At 40.4% G+C, this 26,315-nt stretch overlaps 1 protein-coding gene across 6 annotated transcripts in view; it reads left to right on the top strand.

The window, feature by feature from the left end:
* The window catches only part of LOC139340849 (neurexin-1a-like), a 255,820-nt gene that overhangs the window by 20,641 nt on the left and 208,864 nt on the right, over positions 1-26,315 (top strand). For 5 of the 6 annotated variants that reach the window (XM_070976864.1, XM_070976863.1, XM_070976859.1 and 2 more), the window contains 2 exons: positions 242-271; positions 1,455-1,502. In XM_070976864.1, coding sequence (XP_070832965.1) covers positions 242-271; positions 1,455-1,502 — 78 coding nt within the window. Of the gene's footprint in view, positions 1-241; positions 507-1,454; positions 1,503-26,315 lie in introns of those variants that run through there. The other variant, XM_070976869.1, reaches the window with a different exon arrangement.

Raw genomic sequence — 26,315 nt, 5'->3', positions numbered from 1 at the left:
TTTCTGAATGATGACTAGTAAGTGGCTGATGATGCATTGCAACCTGCTTTGGTTGACTAAATGCTCATCATGCTGACCCTGTCTGTGCCCCCTCCTCTTTCTCTCCGTCCCACTCTTCCCTCCCCCGACACTCCTCAAGTGACACAGACATCTACCCTGTAAGAGATGCCTGTGTGTCAGTGTCACACAGCTTCCCATGATCCCTTGTTCTCTGCTGACTGTGCTCTTGTTTTCCTTTAAGGTCTGGCACACCTGATGATGGGCGACCAAGGTATGAGCTCTGTTCCTTCTTCCCGTCATTCCTCCATTGTCCCTCCTGCTCCCGTTGTGCTCAGAAACGTGTGTGCGATGCTCGGGCTTGAAGCTGCTCAGATATGAGCTGTCATTTGGCTTATTTTGAATGACCTACTTGATTTTCATTCTCCCACTGACTTTTTTTTTTTTCTCATATGACCTCTTTTTCAAGCTCATTTAACTTTCTACTCCCCGCTCTGCCGGGCGTCATTTCTCTCCATCTTTTCTCTCATTTTAATTATTCACATCTACTGTACATTCAGATGTTTTACGATGATGCGGTTCAAGTAAAGGGACATTTGCATTCACATTATTAAGATGTAATGCATGGTGGTGGAAAATAGCTTACTGAATTTTTAAGCTAATCCTCATCTGCCCTTGCTTCAGTAATGCATGTTGCGAGTGCCTGCACAGACACTCCGTCCATTCAATCTTCATCTTTCCATTTGTGTGGCTAGTGCAGATCCTCATCATGCAGCCGAGTAAATATGTGAAGTGTTGTTCTTCTCTTTCCACTTTCTTTTGTTAGACCCCCATTTCCTCTCTTATATTTGTAGCCATCAAGCCTCTTTCTCCTGTCGTCCGTCCTTTTCCTACTTGACTATGGCACTTATTGGTGTCTCCTCTCTTTTTGTTCTCCCTTTTTGTCTGGACTCTGCTTTCTTCATGGAACATTTCATCAAATCTCATAGGTAAAAGTAAAGGTACTATCCTTTTGATTCTCTGAATTAATTAAACTATGACAGCAGTGTTTTGTGGCATTATATACTCATGCCAGATGAAGTATATAAAGTCATTGGAATTTTTCAAAATTGCTTTCTTTAACTGTAAATGAAAGCTTTTCAAGGTAGGTGCCGCTTTGCTTTGCATTCACACGTTAAAGCTGTGCCACATGTTTCTTTCCTGCTTGATGCATGGGAATCATAAATGACTCACATGGGCATATGAACACAATAGTTGCTGTCCTAGTTCCAGTATACCACCACCACCACCACGACCCAGGGGTAACTACACTCTTTTTGTTCATGTAATGGGTTTTGGGGTTGTGGGTGAGGCTTGATCATAGTGTTGTGGGCCTCCCATCCTGGCTGTGATCCTCACCTCTTCTCCCTGTGGGGTAAGTGGACTTCTGATCTTTGCCATTTGACTCTCCTCCTCAGGGCAGAGAGGGGAAGCTTGGCTTCTAAGGTCCCTACTGAGCATTCAAGGTAAAACTTTGATTCTTTCAAGTTGAATTCAAGCCAAATTTAGCAGGTCATCATTAGCTCACTCAAGTGTGGGAAACTTGAATGTCAATGTTTACTTATTCAACAATGGCGTGTAATAATACTGCATAACCTCAAATTTGACAAGTAGTGATTAACTCCGTGACATTCAAGAGTTCCACTCAAATAGCTTTTTCCTTGATTTGTCTTGCTCTTGTTGTTGCTTTGACATTTACTATGTTGTTAGCTTTAGTTTTGCAAAAGTTCTAAACAGTTGTGGAACATTTGTATTTCCTTACTCCAAACGCAACACATTGTTTTATGTGAAATGCTGTCTCTTATCATTTACTTGTGAAACATCATCTGAACAGGTAAGTCTTCGATCTGCCCTGTGGATGCGTGAGGCTCTACTTTATGCTGTATGAACAAGAGTCATAGCTATTGCTATGTCAGATATTCTGCTGCTAGAGGCTGCAGTGGCATATATGTGAATAACATTCACACACACACGCATGCCTGCACCCCCACCCGCACACACACATACCCGTTACCACATTCCCCCAATATAAGATGTAGAGATTGATTTTTTTTTCATCTAACAAGGTAAGTGGTCATTTCCATAGTTGCTCATGGTTCTGAGAATGGACGTGTACAAGTTGGCTTTTCATTACACACACAGTATATTTGACATACATACAGCAACTGTAATTTGCACAATCCTTGGATTCTAGATGTGATTGATCCACTTGTGTAAAAAGTGATGTTCGCATTTGGGATTCAGTCAGCACAAATGCCAGCTTATCAATGCAACAACATTTTACTATATGACACACACATATCGTGTGTACATCAGCAAAACTACTTGTAAATCTGGTGATAGTGGCTAAAGTTACAGGTACTGTCCCTAGTGATGACAAGTATTTCACACTCTTTAAGTACTCAGTTACGACTTACTATTAAACCCCTTTTAGAGCCCTTTGCACACTTGATGCTGACTGGTGTTTCTAGTGTACACTATGGCTTCATCTGAAACTCACGGGCTTTTACTACACTACAGCAAACACCCAGCTTTGATGTAGCAGAAGGAAAGCCACAGGGAGAGATTGGGAGAGTGCTGATGAGGCGCAAATCTGAGCACACTGCTTCTAATTTGGGCCGTTGTTAGTTGTCCCCTGCGTTACGGTGTGAAACCTTGTCAGTCCGGTTATGTGCTGTGTGGTCACGAACACAAATCCCCACTTGAGTATTAAATCTGTGAGTGAGGACAGTGCCTGTATTCACTGTCTGCTTTAAGCTTGTGAGAATATTGTGTTTCATGTTAGCCCCCCTGAGGTCCCCTTGTGTCATGTTAACTACTTGCATGGTTTATCCTTCATGGCTGGTCCCTTGAGGATGGACTAGTCTCTGTGTGCTGTTTTCAGCTGGCGTACTGACACTGGATTCTAAAACCTCCATCCAGCTCTAGAGAGCAGGGCATACAGTAGGATAAGTCATAATACCACTGGCACACAAATCGCAGGGTATTTAATTGCTGTCATCACAATAAACTGCCATGTGCAGCTTAAAAGGAACTGCAGGCTGTGCAGGCAGGCTTACAGGTACGACTGGGTTATTTCTAAATTAGTATACTTTCTAATGTAATTGCTTTCACTTTCTAAAGATGGAATTGTCCCTTTTCATTATACTTTGTGTTCCTGGGATTTCTATAAAGTGGGCAAGCAGATCCCCTTGCTAGTTTGTTTACACATGATGTGCTGTTCTCTGCGTGTCAAATTTAGTGGATGTTTACAATGCTTTTTTTTTATTTTCGAGAATGCTGAGGGTCCTTTGAGAGGGTGTCACACATTTATAGGGTTGAGAGATGCCTTCAATTAGCACCTTAAGTCTCATTTGCATCAATCAGTTTCACATAACAAAGCGTCTTCTGTTTAAGTTTGCTGGCATTTTTTCACGTCTTATAGTTTTCTGCCAGATTTGCATGGACTCCAGAGAAAAATGAACATCAAATTCTCAAACAATTGTGCAGCCAATGTAGGAGTCAACACGTGGATATTAGTCATGTTCTCACACATGCAAATCCACTGTGGTTTGTGGGTTTGAACAGTAAAAATTCATGCAAAGATGTGTGTGTGTGTGTGTGTGTGGGGTGTGTGTGTGTGTGTGTGTGTGTGTGTGTGTGTGTGCTTGTGATAAATCTATGTATGTTTTAATTTACCATGAATAAACCATGTCACAGGAGGCAAAAACAATGCCATCATCACTGTTTGCTCTACACATAGAAATATATTGGCATTAGTTTATAATGCATACAGTATGAATAATTTAAGTTAATTTTTAAACCCATGCAAGATAGATAAAGATATACACACACAGTTCTCTGTCTGTTACAAAACCCACATCTTAAACATCCAAACAAGTGCAGTGGCTGTATTATAATGTTAGCGTCCCATCCAGTCCAGGACATGTTGGCTTAACACTGAGGAAAAAGCATCTTGTAAGGAGATGTGCATATGTTTGCATTCCTAATGGCATGGTATAGTATTCTAGCTGGGATCCAGCAGAGCTCAGTGAGTAGGAGTGTGTTTGGGTCACTGAAAGACACTGAAAAAGCTTCACTTCACATACAATATGTGGGATTTTAAAGTACCACACAGGCTCAGTAAGATGCTTTAGTGTCCAATATTATGCAAAATTTGACCATCTGCATAACTGCAAAGGTCATAATGAACCAAAGTTTCAAGAGCTCCATCACTGGATGCTTTAACTCATGCACTTGACAAAAAATAAATAAATAAATAAATAAATAAATAAATAGCACCACTGACAGGCTACTCCTAATGTATTTTGAATATTCTGAGTTGTATAAAAAACTCATTTGTAACCTTTCATTCTGTTAGCTAGCTTCTTACTGTGCAATTTGTTGTAGTGGTACCATTGCAGCTGCCCCGTGGAGTGCTTTCCTGTCTTCGTTTGCTTCGGGCAGCTCAGCAGCCAGCTGTAGAAGTCATTTTCTGGCATGTTTTTATATCAGTGACCTCACAAGGGTCCTGGACCAGAGCAAAGAGCAGCGGGGCAGAGCAGTGCATGCTGGTCCCACATGAGCTGGTGTAGGGTTGGGTTGCCCGTGGGCTCCACATTTCATTTGTGAGATAATTTTTCTGTTGTCGGGGTTTGACACCATATTATTACACAAGTGGCAGTACAGGTACATGTCAGTTCGAAATCACAACTATTATCACAACCAATGGAAAAAATTGTCACAAGATTTTCTTGTGACATATTCATAGTGTTATTTTTAGCTTGAAGGGGCGCATGTGTGTGATGGCGGGTTAAGTATGGGTGAGAATTCTTTCTTTGCTCCTTGATGCTCTGAGGAATCTTGAAGCCTTCAATGTATTTGTCACAACTTTCTGGGAGAACGATCAGATTTTGGGCTTTAACGGAGGCGATCTTACTCAGAGGTGTCTTATATGTTAAGATGACAGCTGCAACCAAAGAGTAGCCCATCTGAAGCACTTGGCACCTTTGCAATGAAAATGCAACTAGTTCTTAAAGATAATGGGGAACGGCACGTCAGAGTGCAACTTGTCAAGACTTGTCTGCCTTCTTTATCTGACAGGTAACACGATACCATGTGGTGTGCGTTGAATCAACAACAGATGTTGCCTTTGTAGCTTCACATGAAACTTGGAAGACTGTCAGTGAAATCCTTTCAGCTCCATGTGACTCCCCCAGGATTACAATTTCTCAGCTTTAACGAGAGATATTAAGCATATCTGTGGTTGCAGTCATTAAAAAAACACACAAAAAACTTGAAAGCTAACCTGTGAAGTAGATGTAAAAAAAAAAAAAAAAAAGACGTCCTGGCAGGGAACCACTGAGTCCCCATTTCTGATTGTCTGGAATAATACCTCTCCTGGAAGGCATACTCAGAGATAATAACACCTTACAGTGAGCGGTCATCTGGCCTCTCATTATGTAAAATGTCAGTGGAAGTGCAGTTTGAGAAGCTGACTCAGAATTTTCACCAAAAACTCAATTGAGTTTATCTCTCGGTCTTGGCATATGGGTTACATCATCACCATCTGCTCTGAAAACCCCAAACCGAAAAGCTTGACTGAATCTCATAATGCATACAAATCAGCAGCGCTTTGTTTTTCCAATTAGAAAATGAACATATGACCTGAAAAAAGTGGTCCGAGGTCAGTTTAGTGTTAAACTCAATGTCCTGAGATGCTGCCTTGTTAAATCAGAAGGAGATTTACTGTTGTGAAAATAAACTGCTATGTTCTTAGAAAGACATGCCATGTACAGGCTGTCTCATCAGCAGGCAAAGCTTCCCAAATATGAGTGAAGTGCTTACAGAGAGACGTGGACCTGCCTTCATTTTTATGTGTTTACGTTGCAATTTCTGTCACATTCAAACAGCTCTTTAAGAGAAAGTCACGAAGAAATTATAAACACGGAGGAGAGGGAAAATATTTACCATGGCATTATCTTGCAAGTGTCACAGCTTTGCTCACTTCCAGGTTTTAAGTCTCAGCAACTATTTTTTTCCCACATCTTTGCTCAGATTTTTTCTGCAGAAGTGTTTTAGTGTACCTTTATTTTTGCGAGCTTAAGCAAATGTTCCTGTTGACCGACCTAAATTTCGAAGCTCATCCTTTAGCATGACAGCCGTTGAATTGTACAAGGAAGCAGGCTCCTCCCTGAGATATCTTTAAATCCCTATGCTGAAAAAATAAAACAACAAACACATGAGCAAATACTGATTTACAGTTTTATCTGCGCTGACGCTCTCATTAGCTGCAGGCAACAGACCCCCGAGGGCTGCTGCCACAATGTACCTGTTGCTCCGGCTGAAAAGAGTGGCTGCATGTGTGTCCTTTGAGTCAAGAGAATGCCACCAAAATGATGTCAAAACTAATTTCACACGTATAATTACTCACATTGCCAAATAACAATAGTGTGAAAAACATGATTAATGCTTGAGTGAGAGGGGGGAGTGGGATGAATAACTGTTGTCATAATTATTTTAGTAAATTCTTTATTCTGTATTTGGTTTCCTGTTAGCTTCCACAGAGTGGTCGCTAGTGTTCATGGGGTCCACACAAAAACAACAATAAAAAAAATAGGAAACTGCGATATAAGCCAAATATTAAGATCAGAAAATAAGTGAAATGACTCTGCATATGAAACAATAGCAGTAACCTATAACATTGTCACAAACACACAGCATCAAAAAACGAATAAAAACGGTTCCACAACATCAGTAACATCAGATTCATCAATATTTGTCTTACTGACTTTTTGAACGAAAGTTTCTGAGCAGTTTGCTCTGGAGCCTCAGTGCAATAGCAGGGGAAAGGTTTTGCTGGAAATAGCTGAAAAGTAGCAGCAGGAAACATTCAGCTCACCACCTGCTTTGTCTATCGGGCTGTCTCATATTACAGCGTAAAAAAAAAACAATCCAGAGTACAAAAAGTGCCCAATTAATCCAACATCTAGGCAAACTAATGTGAGCGCCGCATTATCAACCCTGTCAATACAAGCCATGCAGTCACAGCCTCCTGGCCTCTCCACAAAGAGTGAGGCTGATGGCTGTCGAAACATGCCTTTAATGTCATCAAGCTTTCAGTTCAGACAGAAACGTGAATGTGACTCAGAGTACCTGATGGTGAAGCAGCACGTTAGTAACACAGTTTAAAGCTGTGTTTGGTGATATGCACTGACCAACACTGAGCTACACTCCAGGTGCTTTTCTATTGCTGCCATGATTTCTCCAGTTAGGCCATCAGGCTTTTGCAGTATATCCATACTTACCTATGGACTACTACACTTAAGTACAAATTTGAAGTACTTGTATTTTACTTGAATCTTTTCTTTTCATGCTACATTCAATGTCTACTAATTTCAGAAATATTGTTATTCCACTTCATTTATCTGACAGCTTGAGTTACTTAACAGGCTAAGACTTTACAAACAAAACGTGTGGTCAATGTAGAGAATATGATACTACACTGTGGAACTATCTAACAGTAAAGTAGTTAAATTAGCTCCATTTCCACCCGCTGTAACTTTAAAATTGTCATCACAGTATAAAGCATCAGTAGTAATATTTTATTGGTATTATATACATATAATATTATGATATTATGATTTTACTTAAGTAAAATATGCATGTAATTTTTCCACTGCATGTCTTCTAAATGTGGCTTTCATACTGACTTGTATGGAGCCAGCTTGATACAGGCCTTGTTTCCTTGGTGGACTCAGCAGCACAGGTTGCTAAAGCAAACATTACCACATTACATTATCGCTCAGTACATACTAATTTACCTCTTCCGCGCCTGTAAAGCCTAACTCACAAGTTCCATATAGCCTTCCAAGGCCATCAGTGTTTGTTACGAAAAAGAGGGTAATTGTACTTGATGGGTCACAAAGGCAGCTTTCACAGCAACAGAGATGGGGAAACACACTCCTTTGCAGTGCAGAGAAAAAAGGCCTGTAATTGCCTGGAGTGAGATTTGTGTATCTTGACATGGCAGATTGGCAAGACTGCACTAAAGCTCCACAGATTAGTACATTACCACAGATTCTGTTCCTGAGGGGGAGGCAGGAAGACGCACAGAGAGAGTGAAGGACTTAAAGCAGACAGAGAGAGGCATTTAAAGAATGAGCACAAGGAAATGGGCAGAGAAAGGAAGAGGGGTACTACGTGGAAAGAAGAAGTGTGATAAAGTGGGATTATAAACAGAGGTAGAGACTATAAAAATACAGCAAAAAAAGAGAAACACTCAGACTGTTGCCTGAAGTTAAATTAGAGTGTTTTCTTTTTGAAGAGAAGTAGGTTTATTTGTTTTGAGCAAACATTTATTTTCATGCATCAGACTTGCCTGTCTGGCTTCCTGATAGACATGTTTGCCTCTTTGTGCCAGCCTCAGCTTCATCGCCAGCATCCTCAATCAGATAAGAAGTGGCGTGCCTTCACATCTCTGAACTGTCATAACAGACAGTTTTTGTGAGGTTGGAGGCGGCTTTCAACAGCGTTCCTGTCCGCTCGTGTAGATCATCAGCGATGACAAAATCCAACAGCAGACTTCGGATTAACCGTTATCAATGCCTTTCTCAAAGAATATTTATTATAAAGGATGACAAGCATATATATTTTTCCCAACCGAAAGAAAGGGCGAAGGAGAACGTAGAATAAAAAGGTTGGATCAATATGAACAAGGCTCATCTGGCTCCCCAGGTGGAGTGGAAGGAGATCTGCTCCAGATCAATACTGCTGGTCGATGCCAGTGAGAGACTGCAGTGATGAAAAACTCTGTTTCTTGGCCCGCAGAAGGGAGTGGATGAATCTTAGCAGAAAATAGATGAAAGGGAGATACCTATACTTCAGCTGTAGACTTTGAAATGCATCCTTTGCATGTCGGTTTGTTTAGTTATAGTTCAGCTTTTAGATCATGGATTACGGCCATTTTAACAGGCCTCCGCTGATGGCACGCTGCCAGGTGTTGCTATGATGTACTGTATAGGGCATGAAATCATATTTATCCTTTCAGTGTGTATTATGAAACGAGATCAAAATGTACACAGTGTGTGTTTATAGAGCGACGTGTGGTGCTGTAGTGCTGCTTTGTGTGGGTGATTTATGAGAGCAAGCCAGTGGCTTAGCTAGCTTCAAAAGAGAGTGTTATTTCCCCCATCTTTAATGGTTCATTCATCTTCTCCCATTACACTGTAACTCTGCACTGTGGTACTTTCCAGACATGATGGAGAAAAGGGATGCAGCGTGACTAATTTGCATGGAGTCACTCCAACATGTATCCCTGTGTCCTTCCCATGACCGTTGCCCAGCCTTTTCACTGTAGAATCAGGGTGATTGCAAACTCAGCTTGAATAAATGTCAAGCAATTTTAGAAATGAATGCAACCCTACTTTATCATTTGCCAAGTTAGACTTTACATTGATGTGCCACCTTTGCATATAATTAATGGACTTTGCATTGATTTAATGAAACATGGATTTCATTACTTTGTGCAGAGTGTGGAGATTCTTCTGCTGTCCTTCAGTTCACGTTGTGCTTCAGTGCTCGCTGAAGCTTTTTAGCTCATTCTTTTGAGAGCTCCAAGTCAGAATAGTCCACATCAAATGCAACATGCTGCTGGAGGTCTCCACACACCGAAAGCACATGACAAGTAAAACCCTTTAGTCATTAATATGCACATGCATATGTTTTAAAATGTAAATGCTTGTTGGATTTTATTCATTTGTAAAATTAAACTGGGCGATGTATTAATGATCATCATTATTTACTTACAAATCATCACAAAAATGTGTTATTTAACTCTAATTGAATCATGAACTCTGCATTTGTCACTCTCCAAAGATCTAAATATACACAAATAACAGAACAAATCAGCCTTTAAGGGATTATTTTATTCATCTCAGTGGTTGACACAAATAAATCTAATAAATGAGAGTATAATTAGGATGTGAGAGTTCTGGCACTATGGCTGCAACATTCTGTGAATATTTTCATCTGACAAACCCAAACCCAAAAGTGGATGCCTTTTCAATGATGCATAGCGAGGAAATGGCAAGGCTCCCAGTGGGAAATTGAATAGTCCATTTCCAATCGAGTGTGCCCTGGAAAATCCATGGGGGTCAGTAGCAATTTGTCTCAGGAGGTCTGCACTGAGAGTCATTACGCTCAAGACCAACATGTCCCGAGGGACAGAACCATTCTTTATTCCCTTTTGATATATATAAAATATTTCCCTTCTCTCCCTGTGCTTCTTCGTGCAAATAGGCATGAAGATTTCTCCCCCCTTCAGAGGAGTAACATACTGAATGAACTGCAAGTTGCATAACAGCATTATAACCGGCACAATACAACGCTTTCCTCTATCATAGTCAAGCAGCATCTCATTAACCTCTATTCTTGAGTAGCTCATGTTTGTTTAACAAATTGCTCGGGTCCCTTGTTTAATTTTAAGCAAAGTACCAAATCTGCTCCAATTGGAAGACAAATTTCCTTGTTGCTCCAATTAAAGGTGTCAGGAATATTATCACATTTTGCTCCTGTTTTAGCAGGAAGTTGGCTTTTGAGCAAATCTGAGATCACTTTCTTTCCTGTCACATGCCTCCCTATCATCATTTTGCTCACACTTGCTTGTCGACTGCTTGTCTCTGCTCTTTCTGAGCATCCTGACAAAACATCTCGTTGCTAATTTGATTGTTCAGGGACGGGCATGGCAGCGGATTTTGTTGTTGATGAGCAATTTAGATTCACACAATGTAAACAGTCATGACAGAGAATGAAAATGAGCAAGTAATTCAGGGATGAGACAGGACCTGCCATGAATTCACTGTAGTCTTGTGAAGCTCTGCTAATGCTGCAAAAAGAATCGCATCCCAACTTTTTCAGATTCAAGGTTGCATTTGTTGTTGTTGATGTTATTTTGTTGGTGTCATAGCACTCTAGTTTGTGCCCCAGTTTCTGCTTTGAAAGACATTATGTACAGAACTCCCTCAGAAAATCGTGTGTGTGCTTCCTCTTAGACTGTACTGTAACATGTTCTCATTTAATTGATTCGTGCATTGATGTGTGTGCCTGGAATTGATCACCTTCTGTAAATTTAGTTGCTCTTTTATCTCATAAAACCAGACAAAAAACACCTTGACTTGCAAGATCACATAATGAGGACATGGTTTGGCTGGATTACAAGCTCTGTGTCACACAGTGCTTTCTGAAACGGCAGCGACGGAGCTCAGAATGAGACACGAGGTTTACATTTAAAACCATCTTGCTTTATTAGTGTGCCTGTTTCTGCTGCTCATCTAAAGGAGTGTTTTTCACTTTGGATGCAGTAAATTTATCTGCATCTGTCTTATTCATTTGCCCTCCCCTCTCATTTCCTGCCTTGGCTTTTTCTCTCCGCTCCTCGGATTCAAATCACCTGTGCGTTGCCCACACATCCTTAGAGAGAGAAGATGAGCCGATGAAAGACAGTGGGAGATTACATGACCCCATTTGATCTGTAGCTGCTGTATCAATGAGTTTCTAGTTATCAGTGCATTCTTGTTTTGGCTTGTGGATGAGATCCACAGCGGAGCAACATCAAAGAGGTAGCAGCGGTCCTGTTTTTCATTTCGTTGTTGTTAGAGGTATTTCAGAAGAGCACGATGATACCTTGCAAAGGTGTGTTTCTGTCAGTCTGCAACACTGCATGTAGCTCATACAGTAGGCCCTAAAATACCACAGAAGGTCTTTATTTTCTAAAGCAGTGTTGTTCACACTGCGTATGGAGTCATAGTTTATCTCTTGAAATATTTTCTTCAGCTCAGCTTCCATCAAAGTGTATTCCTCGTTTGAATAGCTTGCAAGTGATTTTCTAATTAGGCATCTTCTGTCCCCAAAGATCTGTCTGTAAGACAGACAGTCAGTCATGGAGACAGGCAACACCTCATCTACCTTATATCCAGCCACAAGCTTCATCAGGTCATTGTTGCTTGTCACCTGCTCTCCACGATTACATCCTAGTTTTTGTTCTTTGGACAATTACCAGAGAGCTGCAGGGGGCTCATCTTTGGTGAGCTGTATTTCCACGAGCTTCACGTAGTTGTAGTGCTGTCGTAGTCGGTGTTTCAGGAGGTTTGATGTCGTGTTTTTCACAGTGGAAAGAGTCTTAGTCCCCCTACCTGCACACACTTTACATCTGACAATGATGTTCTTGTCATTTTTCCCCCCACCAGAATCAAAGTAATGGGAATATTTCCTATTTTCCTGTTTCAAATTTCAGATCAGTAGACAACAAAAGTGAGGTGGAAGGATCCCATGTTTTTTTCACTGTAATATTAGCACTGAAATTTGTTACACTACTTTTTACTGGGCAAATAATGTTATTACTGTGACATGTTACCAGTAACACGATACTGCCCAACACTGCTCAACAGTATATGCTGTTTAGACGCCCAGACTGATGCATTTGTGGTTGTGGTCTTCAAAAAGAGAAAGGAATAGTTTGTTGCTGCCAAAGAAAGTGAGGCACCCAATGATTCGTGATATAACCCTTGGAGTCATGTTAACGATGCAACACTGACTTCTTTCTCCAGCTTATTTTTTAAAATAAAAGCCATGGGGGGGAAATACCTCCATGAGCATTCTTTCTCTATTCACATCAACAAATACAGTCATGATGAGAATCTCAATGGAGCGGTGTGTTTGCTGTCAGAACCAAAGCTGGCGCCGGGCTGTTGGTTTTTCAGGATGATTGGGTTTGAATAAATAGATTGCTTGTTGATTTTATGATAAATATTTGTGAATGATACATTTTGCTACAAGCCATGCTGTGGTAAAATTATTACAAATAAGCCCATTCCCTATTTCTAAGATGAGATTCTTCAAATGAATGTATTATTTCAAATGGTCTGCTCTGAGTTTGTATTGCTGTATCGTTTCTCATCAAAACAATAGCACACACCACAAATTGAATACTCAATAAATAAAGAAAGAAGCTGCAGCGTTTTGGTTGAAGTCATCTGATTCCCTTATAATGCCCTAATTCAGAGCAGTCCTGTTAGCATAGTGAGCAGTTGAATGTGTGTTACAGTACGATATCTTCATGAGATAAAACAAAGAATATTATCCACATCTCATCTCTCTAGTAACATTAACATCTCTCATGAATTATAAATGAAACTAATTGTTTCATTTGTGTTTATTCCCTTTAGTGCTTTAGTAATCCGTCATTCATCTTCCTGATCTCCATCACTGTAGTAGGTATGTTTTGTACAAGCCTCACTGAAATCCCAGACTGCAATTAAGCTACTTGAAAAATGATAATCTTACATATCTTTATATGATGATATAAACATCAAGCAAGTGAAGCGAGAGTTCAGATTTGATGGATTGGAATTATTCAGACTTCTTACAGAGTGTGAATCAATCACTGTCAGTATGAGCATGTAGGTGCCCTCTGATGTCAATCCCTTAAAGGGCCAAGTGTATATTGCTGATTTTAAAAGTCATTTCACACCTAAGCTCCATGCTGCTAAATTTGTATTGTATGTCTGTATGTCAGTATTGCCCAAATCAGCCTTTGGGCAGATTTTTATCTGTGATTAAACAATTCGATATCATACCAAAGCTTGCAATGGACCCACCAGTCCTCTGAAGGATAGCACGTCAGTGTGACACATGTGTCACACTAACCCTAACCCTCAGCGACCCTTTTATATTTTCTGAAACATATCAGATCAGGTACTTTTTTGTGCCTAAACCTAACCGAGTAGTTTGGTGCCTAAACTAAATCAAATTATGAATGTGACCTGAAATGTTTCTCAGCAAGCTTTACCTTGAAAATATAAATGGACATTGCATCAGAAGGTGTTGTTTTCAACCATATCCTCCCTCCCTTATGATCTTAAAACAATTGTACTAATTCTAAAACAAATAATTTCAGTGGGATGTTTATGCAGAATCTTATTTCCCTGCTTAAAAAGTAGGCGCTGCTTTTTAAACAGAAGACCATTATTAGTGTTTGATAAACCCTATGCTCTCTGTGGGGAATGACACACCGCACTGTAAATATATTGCGTTCAGATGGCCCTGCCATAATTCCCTGTCCCTGAGCTCAGGTGAAGGTCACAGGGAACTGTCAAAACGTCCATGTTCCCATGAATGTGCTACCACAGCAAGGCTCCAAAGAATTAAAGCGGCTCTCTGAGTCAAGCCAACCCGGGTCATTGCTTTTCATTTTTGTTCACAGTCAGCCGTTGTATCCCGGGGCTTAATAATTTTGAGCTTGTGGGGTTGGGCCAGATTTTCCTATAAGGCACTGAGTACCTTATTTAGCAAAACAGCAACCCTGACCAGTGAAACAGCATTTGTGGATTTTATCAACCTCTACTGAGATTAGTCAGGAACGAGGAAGGCTAATCATGAAATCTTGTGCATTGTCCCAGTTAACAGGTGAATCTCTGATGAACTGATTCTGTGGGACAGACACTTCATTTAACGTGAGTGCAGCAGATTCTACACTGATGTTTAACATATTTGTTTTATTATGGGTGAAATCACCATCCCTCAGCTCAGCTGGAAAATGCTTTTTGGCATTGTTAGGACGTGTATAGTGCTTGGCAAAGGCTACAGCCAGCACCCATTGGTTCCATTAAAGAATTCCTACAATGCTAACCGGCAGGTTTTTTTTTTTTTTTCATTAAAGTTACAGTAGGCAAGATTTTACATAATAATAGATCTTATCAGGCAGACAGGGTATGTCAGAGGGGCATCCTATTCACTGTAATTGAGATCACACACATTTTTCATACCTGCTAAAATTAAATTCTGGCGTTGGGAGTGGTCACTCCAAAGGAAATTAAAAATCAAAGCTTACTACAGAGTTATCTCCCGGCGAGGGAGTGCTCAGAGAACATCTCTCTCTTTCATATCCTGGGTCTGTTTCTCTGTTATCTGAGTATTATAGCTTGAAATTTGTACCTCTGCCTGCTCGACAGGTACATTGAAGTTGTCTCAATATTAAGCTTAAACAAACAGTAATTTAACTGCACATTAAGTCAAGATAAGCTGTTCTTGTAAATCAAACAAAATGAATGTAACGATAAGAAAAGATGGAGAATGTAGCCATGACTACACTGGCATTGGATGTGGATATATTGTAGATATACTGCAGTGATCAAAGATTTGATCAATAAATTATTATGATGAGGTCAGAATCAAGTGCAGAGAGAGGTGATGTTCTCTCAATTATGTATGAACACTGCATGCTGCTCTAGTTTTCTGCTGCTGGAGAATCAGGACTTAAACAATTCAGGGCAAATACCCTTTTTAATGTGAGGACCAAGCTTAATGACATTTTATGCAACAACCACCAACCCGTTGCACAGCAGTTAGAGATTAGCTCTGCTCTGTTTTCTTCTGATTCATTAAACAAAACTGCATCTTGGAGAAGGCTTTAGAATGATATCATAATCAGGCCATCTAGTCATTAGCTACTTCTTTTAATCCCACATGCTCATGTAGAATGAAGTTAATATTTAGTTTGCACGTGGTCATGTTTCCCATTGTAGCTGGAAATGTGACAAAATATTACTTAACATCAAACCTTTTTTTTTTATTTCATTGAATGCTTTTAGACATGATGAAATATGTTTTTATCCTGTACAACACAGAAGCTCAGCAGCATGTAATTTATGCACCATTTCAGTATGTTAACATAAAAATGGTCTTTTAACACATATAATGAATCCTGTCAAGAAAATATGAAAATGCTTTCACTTAAATGCCAAAGCAAAATATAGGTATGTATGTATGTATGTATGTGGAAAGGATTTTGCAATATTGGCTCATCAGTAATTACTTGTTTGGCTGCAGATCCCTGTGCCTTACATCATATGTGAAACAATTTTAATGCTATGATGAACTATTGTTTGGTGCTTTATTATTAATCGCATTGTCATATTGGTTATTTGTGAACGTCGCTTCGTTTCACAGCCTAACAATCGATCAAGGTTCCGAATCTTGATTGGATGGCAGACTCAAAAAGATATTTGTATGAACTTGTCAGCGTGGTTCCAAGGAAACATTATATAAACCGTTTAACAGTGCTAGAGCTGCATTTGCTGTGTAATTTAGAGGCTGTGTCGGTGACTAAAATAGGCCTGCAGATAAGAGCTGAGGATGCCTTGCACATCATTAAGTGTGAAATATAACAACACGCCCCTGAGCTGCCTACTGCTCCCCTGGAGAGACGACAGCTAGATAGGGCTCTGCACAATTATGGCTGAGAGAGCCACAGACCTACCTTCTTCACATTGCTTCATTTTAAAGCTGTGCCTGATGGAGAGTCTCGCAGTGCACCACTACATGAAGCGCCTGATAGCAAAGCATCCTTTGAATGCTGTTTGTTCTCTGGTCCAGTAAAGCAGTGATAAAGCTGATGCAGTTCTGATAGGATTTCTCTTCCTCCTGAAGTTCTTGCTTGTACATGTATATCGATGCATACGCCAAGAATGTACCCAGAGGCAGATTATCACTGAAATTATTTCCCCGCACTCCAAGCACTCCCTGGAAAGGGATAAAGAAAACATGACATTATCTATGAAGATACGGCTCTGGAAAATTGAAAATTGTAGTATACTTTCTCTAAAAGGCAAGATGTTGTGTTCCTCTGCCTCGTCTTCCCTTTTTATTCCTTCATTTGCATAAGAAACCTGACTACTTTGTTCTGTACAACTGCGTGCTTATTTTAGAGGTGGAGTATGTTTGGCTGGAAATGTTGGCAAGGCAGCATCATTGTCACTCCGTCAGCTTTTAAATATAATCAAATACCACTTCAGTGAGTCATTTCATTACACGTTTGGAACAGCAGAGTAATTAGCAGCAATATAACACAACAGCAACAGAGCCAATCAAATTCCAACTTTAATTTATTATACATTAAGGGCAGCTCCACGCTTGCTCTCATGACACATGGAACCCGACTCTGCATGCACTTTTACACACAATCACTGCTACTGTATGCTGCTTCACAGTGAATAGACAATGAATCATGTACATTACAGAGAGAGAGAGAGAAAATAAAAGATTGTTATGTTGACATTGGTATTTTCCATTTTCTCCAATATCTCTCCCACTGCAATACCGTGGGGATCCAGAGATGAGTTAAAAAAAAAAAAAAAAAAAAAAACCTCTTAACATGGTGGTTTTTTAGACTGCTGACAAGCTGTTCTCTGGCTATTAAATCCATTTCTCACTGTCAGTGGAGCTGGAGCAGCTTAGATTTGAATGAGGAGATGCTGGTGCTCCTGCTGCTCTGGGACCTATATATATACACTGAGGGCGAAGGATGAAAACTGTGCATTGTGTCACAACTAATACAGCACAGCATGATTGTTGAGGAACAGGAACTGTATTGACATTTAGTATTATTAACATTTTACTGTAGAGTTTAAATGTCACTAGTTATACCACATAAACAACATTTAGGTCTGCAGTGTCTACTGAGACCAGCCACAATTATTTATCAGTCTATTAGGTGATCAGACTCTAACAAGTCTTACCTAAATGACAATAAAGGCCTCATACTGTATGACTGATTTCTGATCTGCCACCTTTGTGGTTTGTTTGAGTTCAGGCATTCATCAGTAGGCATAAAAATGGTGGACAATTTGTGGTCAAAATGTTGCCAAGTTTAACCATTTACTCAATATTTACATTCGTTCAGTTTTGACTCTTTTGAACGACAGGACTCACAAATGAGGGACAATCCAAGCCAAGCAGATCAAGGAAAATTCCATGCGTCACCTGACACCATAGCCTGAAGGTTTGCGGTGCATTACGTTCATTCAACCTTTAGTTAAATCTCGGAAGAAGCACTGAGGGCATGTCCAGTTTCCAGTGGTGTCGAGAGTGGAGTAAAACAGAACAACTACACAGAAAAAAGATTAACAAGAAAACAAACAATTGTATTAAGTTTTAATGTGTGTTGTGTGTAAAACTAACAGCGGTTGTCACAAATCCAGTGTTTGCATGCAGGACTTCAAGCATAAATCAGTCATATGAACGGGTTAAAATAATGACTATGGGACCAGTTTGATAAGGAAGTAATGCATGAAGGCCAGTAAATAGAAACCAATGCCTGTCATTAAGTAGCACATAAATGAAAGAGAGAGAGAGAGATTGGCAGAAAATGAGCACAGATAGAGAAACAGAACAGCTTAGGTGAGCTGGCACTCTTGGAAGAGGCAGGTGTTCAGCACAGAGAGAGATCCTGCTGACCATATCAAGTTCAGTAACTCAATTCACCACCGAGGGACCCCACAGGAGAAGAGCTTGATCTGAGACTTCCTGCCTCACAGTGACACACTGAGCAAGAACGAGGAGGCTCATGAACCTGAATGAGGGACTTCACATTCGGCGTGTGGGTGATGTGCTGGTGGCCACTCCATAGGCGAGCATTAGTGACTTAATGCCAGCGACAGGATGCCAAGAAAAAGTAGTGAAAAGTGGAATGACAGGAGATGTTTTTGATTGATTGAAGACCAGATGTGCTGCTGCATTTTGGACTATTTGCAGTGGATTGACTGTTCAGAAGGGCGTTGACAGATTCCACACATTCAGTGAAAGTTAGCTGGTCATCAATCATAATGCCCAGATTCCCTGCAGAACAACTTTTAAGAGTAGAATAATTTATCTTCATGGTGAATAGAAACCATTATTGATTGTTGATGGCATACAAACTGTCCTCTCTGGTCAAACTTACACATTTGGACATCCAGCCACCATTTACTGAATGCAAACATATGTGTGACAAAACAAACCCAACTCAAGGTCCAATTAATACAACTGTAATTCCAGAAGAGGACGCTGTGTTAAACATAAAAAAACAGGATACAGTCATTTGCAAACAAACTGTGTTGACTGACAAGTGTCTCTGAGTCCATGCAGTAATATCCTTCATACAATCATGTGTTCACAAAGTGGTGAACCTCGCTCCATCCTTGCTTGTGAGCGAATGAGCCTTTCCAGGATGCCCCTTTCATACCCAATCATGACACTAACACCCGTTACCAATGAGCCTGTTTACCTGTGGAAAAACAGGTGTTTTTGGAGCGTTCCACATCTTTCACAGTCATTAGTTGCTCCTGTCCCAACTTGTTTGAAACGTGTTGCTGCATCAAAATCAGATATTTACAAAAATCAAGGTGATGAGGTAAAAGATTAAATATATTGTCTTTGTTCTGTTTTCAAATGAGTATCTGTCAAAAAGCAACAGCAAGTTGTCACTTTCTGTTTTATTTATGCTTTACACAGCATCCCAGCCTTTTGGGGATCAAGGTTTTAAGTTTTTCAAATACTTCCAAGAGGCTCATTGGTGGATGGGCTTTGCTTAGTTGCCATGTAGATAGACCTGTTGATATGTGAGGACAGCTGCTTTTGTCATGTGATCTGTAACACTTTCACATAACTTTGTTCTTGATCTTTTAGTAAATCATAATTTCATAAAACAGTTATGACTCACCATCAGTTTACTTGTTTTTTACAGAGCTTTTAACCGAACCCCACTGTCTAAAGAGCAAGTCTTGAAATAAACTTCTTTAAATACTGTCATTTGCAGAAAACAAGAGGCTCATCATGCAAATGTCAACATAAGCCCTTTTAACATGTATCTAGTGCTGTTATTTTTCTGTTAAGGAGTCATTAAGGAGTCATGTAGTGCTCCATGTAATGTGCTGTCCTTTTAACTTGAACAGTAAACACACAAACCACCTTCAGAAAGTAAATACCTCCAGTGTTTACGTACATTCAAACATGCAAACGTAATCATATTAACACAAAAACCCCACACAAATCCCTCAGCTGGCTATGGATAAGAGGAAAAGAGAGCTGACAAAGGATTTCTGGTATCAAAATGATTGTTATGAACTTTATCTGGAGTCTTATTTGAGAAACAAATGGCCCTGTCATCAAGAACACACCATCTATAATTCTTTGTCCTTTTTTTCCATAAACAGTTATTCCGCCTATGCCGGCCTTGGTGCCAGAAGATAAATAAGGGGAATTAATTTGTGTCAGGATGACAGGAAAGCACTGCTCTGTTTGGCAGGAAAAACAGAGCAGAGAGTGTTATTAATGACTAGACGTGTGGACTGCAAGGACCGCAGTCGCTCAGAAGGAGGTCAGGAGAGAGGGAGGCGAGCCAGGGGGACAAGGAGGACGGAAACAGGGTGCTAACGCAAGAATAAAGGGAATATTCAGCAAAGTGGCAAATCAACGGAGAAAACTAGTCTATGATGTTAGAACACCCACCACTCCTCAGTGCTCCTACTCGTCCTAGTTTTCAGTGTCACCAACCTTGCACCAATCCTCACTGTTTGATGGTGTAATATAAATAATGGCCACCTCGTTGCTAGCAGGAGAACTGTGACCCAACCGCCCAAAAAGTGTTACCTCTGTAGCCTCAGTCCGAAGCGTCTTCAAACTCTGCATGTGAGTGAGTGCCTGTGAAATGAATTTTTCAGCGTTCAATATCAGCCTAAAGTGCTAAATTGTCATGTGGTTTGAAACGCTAATTGGCAATCAGATTTCATCACTGCTCTGTTAAATTCATCATTGATCATCTGAATGAATGGTCAGCTCAGGACTTTCTCATCTTGCAAAGGCTCTGAGAACTTATTTTCTCAATCAGTCTCTTTCTAGGAGGGATGGGATCCTTCATGGAAACATTGTTTTCTACCAAATTGAGAACAGTGTTTGTTTATTTTATACTGAACGTCTCTGAATCTCTTCTTCTTTTCTCTCTGTGCCCCTCTCGATGGTTTAAATTTTGACGTAGCTCATTTTTATAGCTCCTCTGCGTCTGCGTTTTTCCTCTTTGCACCTGATGACTGACCTCTTTATATCATTTATGCTGCATCAAACATGACATCATCCACTTTACTGCATGAACCTGTGCTCTGCTGTTCACTATTAATTTTCAACAATTGTGAACCTTTGCATTAAGCAGTTTTCTGGTCAGCATGTTGCCTCAGGCTAAATGACTGAATTTGAGTTAGCCGAAATACATAAATGCCCTTCCAACAGCTGCAAATTGCTCTAACCGAGACGTCTCACTCATAGACAGATGTTGTGTTTCTGTGTGAAAAGTTTTCAGCGAGCAGCGTAGTGTCACTGTTGGGTTGGCTGATGTAAGCAAGCGTGGAGTTACTATGAACGTAAGAGATATGTTTGCATGGTTACACTATTACATCAGTGCTGAAGAATAAAAACAATATTTGTTTCCCAAAAACAATGGACGCCCTCCAGGCTCTGAGACATCAGCACTGACCCAGGACATGGGGTGAATATTAGTGTAGGTCTGCAACATCTGCAAGGAAAAGCATGATGTAACCGTAAAACATCCCCACATGATTCCTTTGCAAAGGGATAAACATTCAAACGGAAGTTCCCAGTTGAAATGTTCATGATTAAACACATGTGCGTGTGAACAAACTGCATGTTAATACAGCTGTTTGAGGGATGTAGCATGTTTGTGGTCAAGTTCAAGACCTGAGATTTTGATTATTAATATAGCAGCATACAGCAGCAAGCTGTTTGCTATGTAAAGATATACAGGAGTGATTTCATCCTGAGCACAGAATGAATTTGCATTCCCTCTGTGTGTGTTGTTATCCGAGGCTGGCTGGTGTTTGTTTTGGTGGCTGGTAGCAGTTGCAGAGCCCCTCCCTGTGAAACTGCTGTGACCTCCCACACACCACTGTAAAAAGTGAGTGCAATTCCAAGAGTTCAGCTTTAACAGGATAGCTAGCAAGCTAATAATGAAATTAAGTGGATTTGAGTCACTCGACAGATCAAAGAAAAAGCTCCTAACCCAGATGAATACCTTACATTTATTTTACTAAAATAACTCTTAACTGTAAAAAATATTTTCCAAACAACAAAATGATTGCCAAGATGTACATCCCCCTCATTATCTGCTGTGTTTCTCATCTATATCGTTCGCCAAAGGGTAACCATTCCGCTGTTTATCTTGTGCGTTCAGGAGCGGCTTTCTCTATGTTTCACAGCATCTGCTGAGAAAACGGAGGGAGGGGCGAGGTGTGGCTGATCTGCACATTTGTTTTAGTCTGAGATGCTGGCGCTCCACTGTGACATCTAATACCTTAAAAACTCGTAAGCTACCATACAAAACATGCAGTGCAAGGCTATAAGGAAATAAAGAACGTATTTCGCAAGCATGCAATTGCAATGTTTTCTCTGGATCCTAAGTAAGAGTCAAACTAAATAGGAAAAAAACACAGCTGCTGTTTGTTTGTTTGAAGGCTGCAGTAGGCTCCAGTTGTCAGTGGCTCTTAGTGTACTCACATGTAGTGCCAAAGCAAACATACACAAAGATAAACAGAAAATCTACTGTAGCTCTTACAGTACGTACAAGAGAAATTGGTTTTGATATATATATGTGTGTGTGTGTGTGTGTGTGTGTGTGTCAGGGTACTGTTATATTATTTCATGTATTCATTTCAACATGAAGTCACACCGTTTAGATTTTTTTTATTACACATCCATGGCTTAAGTAGTTGTGTTTAAACAATTACAGCTAAGCATAAGCTTTTAGAGTCTGTCACTGAAATTAATTCTGCCTCACTCACATTAAGTAGTATAAGTGTGGAGAACCACTTTGCTAATTGTGCATGGCAGTGTGTGATAGGCTTTTTACAATATAAAGGTCAAGCATGCACTTCACATTTATGTGTGTGTGTAGGTGGCTGTTTGAAGATAGCATCTCCGGAGCATCTTCAGCCATTACACCCACATGGAGAATACAAAGTGGCCCACAAAAGCTGGCATGACCTCAAACGCATCTGGCACACATGCATGTAATAGAGGCTTATTGTGCTTTTGTTCAGGCTTTTATAAATATGCAAGACTGTGCTGAATTCCACAAATATGGAATATATTTGGCATCATTAACAACCTTTAATAAATATTCACAGAGATGACCACCTTCGTGTCTGAGCAGATGAATCTTTACATTAGTGTGTGCACAGGAGACAGGCTGTGTGTGTGTGTGTGTGTGTGTGTGTGTGTGTGTGTGTGTGTGTGTGTGTGTGTGTGTGTGTGTGTGTGTGTGTGTGTGTGTGTGTGTGTGTGTGTGTGTGTGTGTGTGTGCGCGTGTGCAAGACAATCTGACAAGAGATGCACAGTTTACATACCCGAGATTGCAGGGGTCTTGACAAACATGTGATTATTCCTCAGTAATTAGCTTGTTGGCATCCCTGTGGTAAAAACAAGGGTGGTAATTATGAGGAGGAGGTCTTGGGACTGCTGTCTGCCTCTCTTCGAGAGACATAACTCACCAGGGGATAAGACAATGAGACATGAGCAGGAGGGCATTGGAGAGGGAGGGGTGGCATGTGTTGAATGTGTCCATGCTGTCATTGAAGACAAAACAGCCTCGTAATTGCCATGCAAGGAGGCTAAACACAGGATAGAGATGCACTGATGTGGAATTAAGTGAATAATAGAGTGTATGACAGAAACTGCCTTTTAGAAGTCATTAGTAAAAGTAAGTAGCTTGTATGCTGGTACAGATGGGCGCACTGGAAATAAGGGAGTAAAAATAAAAGGAAATGCTCAACAAATTCTCATCTAAATTTGTGGAAATTTAAATACAGCAGTTTTATTGCTAAATCGGCCTGTAGAGTCACAGATTTTGTTGCGTGTTGTATATGCAAAGTTGATGGCACAGTGTGCAGCAGGCTGTGTTGAGTGTGGACGCTCTCTCGAAGTCATAGGGCCAGAGGGTCACTGGGGGCAGATGAAGATCCATCACAGGCTTGACTACTGCTGGTTGGACCACCAGGCCACCCCTGGACCTGCAAGACCCCAGTTGCTGCAGTTGCTTGGCAACCCTTGCTGTAATTAGTCCGGAGATGTAGCGCCTCAAGTCAAAAGCCCAGTCTTCACTGCTAGGTCAGACCACAGTAGGAACAGAGCCACACCTACACAGGCTGGAGGCTACTCAAGTGAATTCATGTTAGAGCGCTAAGCACATTGTCAGCATATGAGCACAGGAAACAGCTTCTCCGAACGGCAGTAAAACTCATTTCCTTGGACTGACTGAGAAAAAATCAGTCACTTGGGTTTTCTTTTCGCAATCGCTTTTGGATTGAATAAAAATGTTTACAAATGCAGTGTTATATTTCAAGATCCTTAAGTATGGTATCAGTCATGTGAAGGCAAAGCACAATACAAGTTCCTTTATTCTGTTGTATTGTGTGTCATCTTAATACCACAAAAAACACAACAAGTCAGCCACCCATAGCCAATGGCCCAGTGGGAATAATGTGATTTACCTGCTTTGAATTGTCCAAATAATCATACATAATAGGTGTGGGGAAGCAGTGGGAAAAAAATCTCAACCGTATATGTTCTTGGGTTTATCATAAAAACTGTGTCTGCTGATATCAGAGAGTATCAGTGCTCATGGCTTATGAAGCCATAGTTTAGTGTCACAATATGCATATTTTACCAAACTGAAGTGTTGCTTTAAGTGTGAAATGTGACAAATGAGGTACTGAGGAAGCTAAAGGCCATTTTTGGCAGACTAGAAGAGAATGACCCGTGCAGCAGTGGCTGAGAAGGCAAATGGGGACTTAAATAAAGACAAATTGCCACGGCCATATTGTGGTGAGATTGCATTTACTGATGGAGGAAGAGAGTAACAGCTCATTCTCCAGAGAGACACTTGTGTAAATAAATCATGCTGCTAGCACATGAGAATGGCAGAACTTCTATGTGCAGGATGTGGGGACTGTGGAGGGGAAGAGGGGCAATGGAGATTGGACGCATGAAATGTGTCACTACGACTGCCATGTCGAAGTGTGGTGTCATGGCTGATATGGCCTGCTAGACTTCAAGGAGAACACTGAAAATCATTCCACTGCTTGAGATCAGATTTCTTCATACTGTAGACACACGAGGCTGCTGGGATAGGCTGGACTTTCTAGAGACAAGTCCAATAAACATTTTCAAACAATGTCACAAAACTGATTCAATTCAGTTCAATTTGTATGCAAAGATATCCGTAGAGCATTATTGCTGCTGAATGTCAGTATCGTATTTAAAGCACTTCTAGTACATCTTTTTTCTCTCTCTCACTGTTGTCTGGCACTCATCTAGACCTTGATACTCCCTATAGGAAGCAGTGATAGTCAAGCCTTGCCAATGTGAGAATTAATAGTGTATCAAGACGGCAGTGAAGCACAGGTAATACTGTATGAGAGTGTTCCTTAGGAATGAATTGAAAAACTCAAGCTCAGTTACTAGAGTCTATTATTGCTGAGGATGTTTGCATGTCAATGCAGATTCTGTAAATGTCATTGTAACATTTATAGCAGCACCAAAGATATGGTGGATACAGTCAATGGGCCATGAATAGTTCACTGGAAATGATACTGTAATCACGCTGCAGAAATACCTGCTTTGAGTGGTGGAATCAGAGCAGACTGTTGGATGGATTTTATACATTTTATGATGAGGGATGAGACCACTGTTTGGGCCCAAACCTTTCATTAATCTTTCCTAATCCTTTTCCTTTATAAAGCACTAAGTCCCTCACCCGTTTCAAGCTAGCTTCTGTTCCACTAGCCTCAGTATATTTTCTAATGGAGGACTGTTTTCATGAGACTTTGTGAAAGGCTGAAACATGATATGTGGTTCAGTCTTTCAGGTAGAGTTTATATTTAAATCCAAATGGGGATCTAGTGACAGTAACACTTCAGCTGTTCTGCATTTTAATCAAGATAAAACAATTATTTTGACGCTGCATTTACAGCTTAAAGGTTTGGATGTTAACTAAAAGCTAACAAAATGACACCACAGAAAACTGCAGTTTCATGTCAAAGCTTGTTTAGAAAGAGCAGTGAGCCCTTTGGTGCAGGCACAATACAATGGATTCATTGTCACCCAAAAACTACTGCTGTTGCTGGAAGTGGGTTGATTAGAGCAATGCAAACAAACCAAATTGCAAAGTAGTGGGATGTGAAACTTAAACAATAAGCTGAAAAGATACAAAATTAGGTGATTTTCTGATTTTCTGTCAGTTCATCACAACCTTTCACATTATACATAGCGAGGAGCTTACTGTATGTATGGGCACTGTCGGCATGTTACAAAGGCCTTCTCTGAAAACAGGCTTTAAGTCACGCAGACGTCATAGGCATAGAGGTGGGTTTTGTTTTGTTTTGTTTTTTTCATTTTTTTCTTCTGTGTCCCTAGATGGATAA

This window comes from Chaetodon trifascialis, chromosome 13, assembly GCF_039877785.1.
Source record: "Chaetodon trifascialis isolate fChaTrf1 chromosome 13, fChaTrf1.hap1, whole genome shotgun sequence".
Taxonomy (NCBI): domain Eukaryota; kingdom Metazoa; phylum Chordata; class Actinopteri; order Chaetodontiformes; family Chaetodontidae; genus Chaetodon; species Chaetodon trifascialis.
This window is presented reverse-complemented; position numbering and strand designations above follow the sequence as displayed.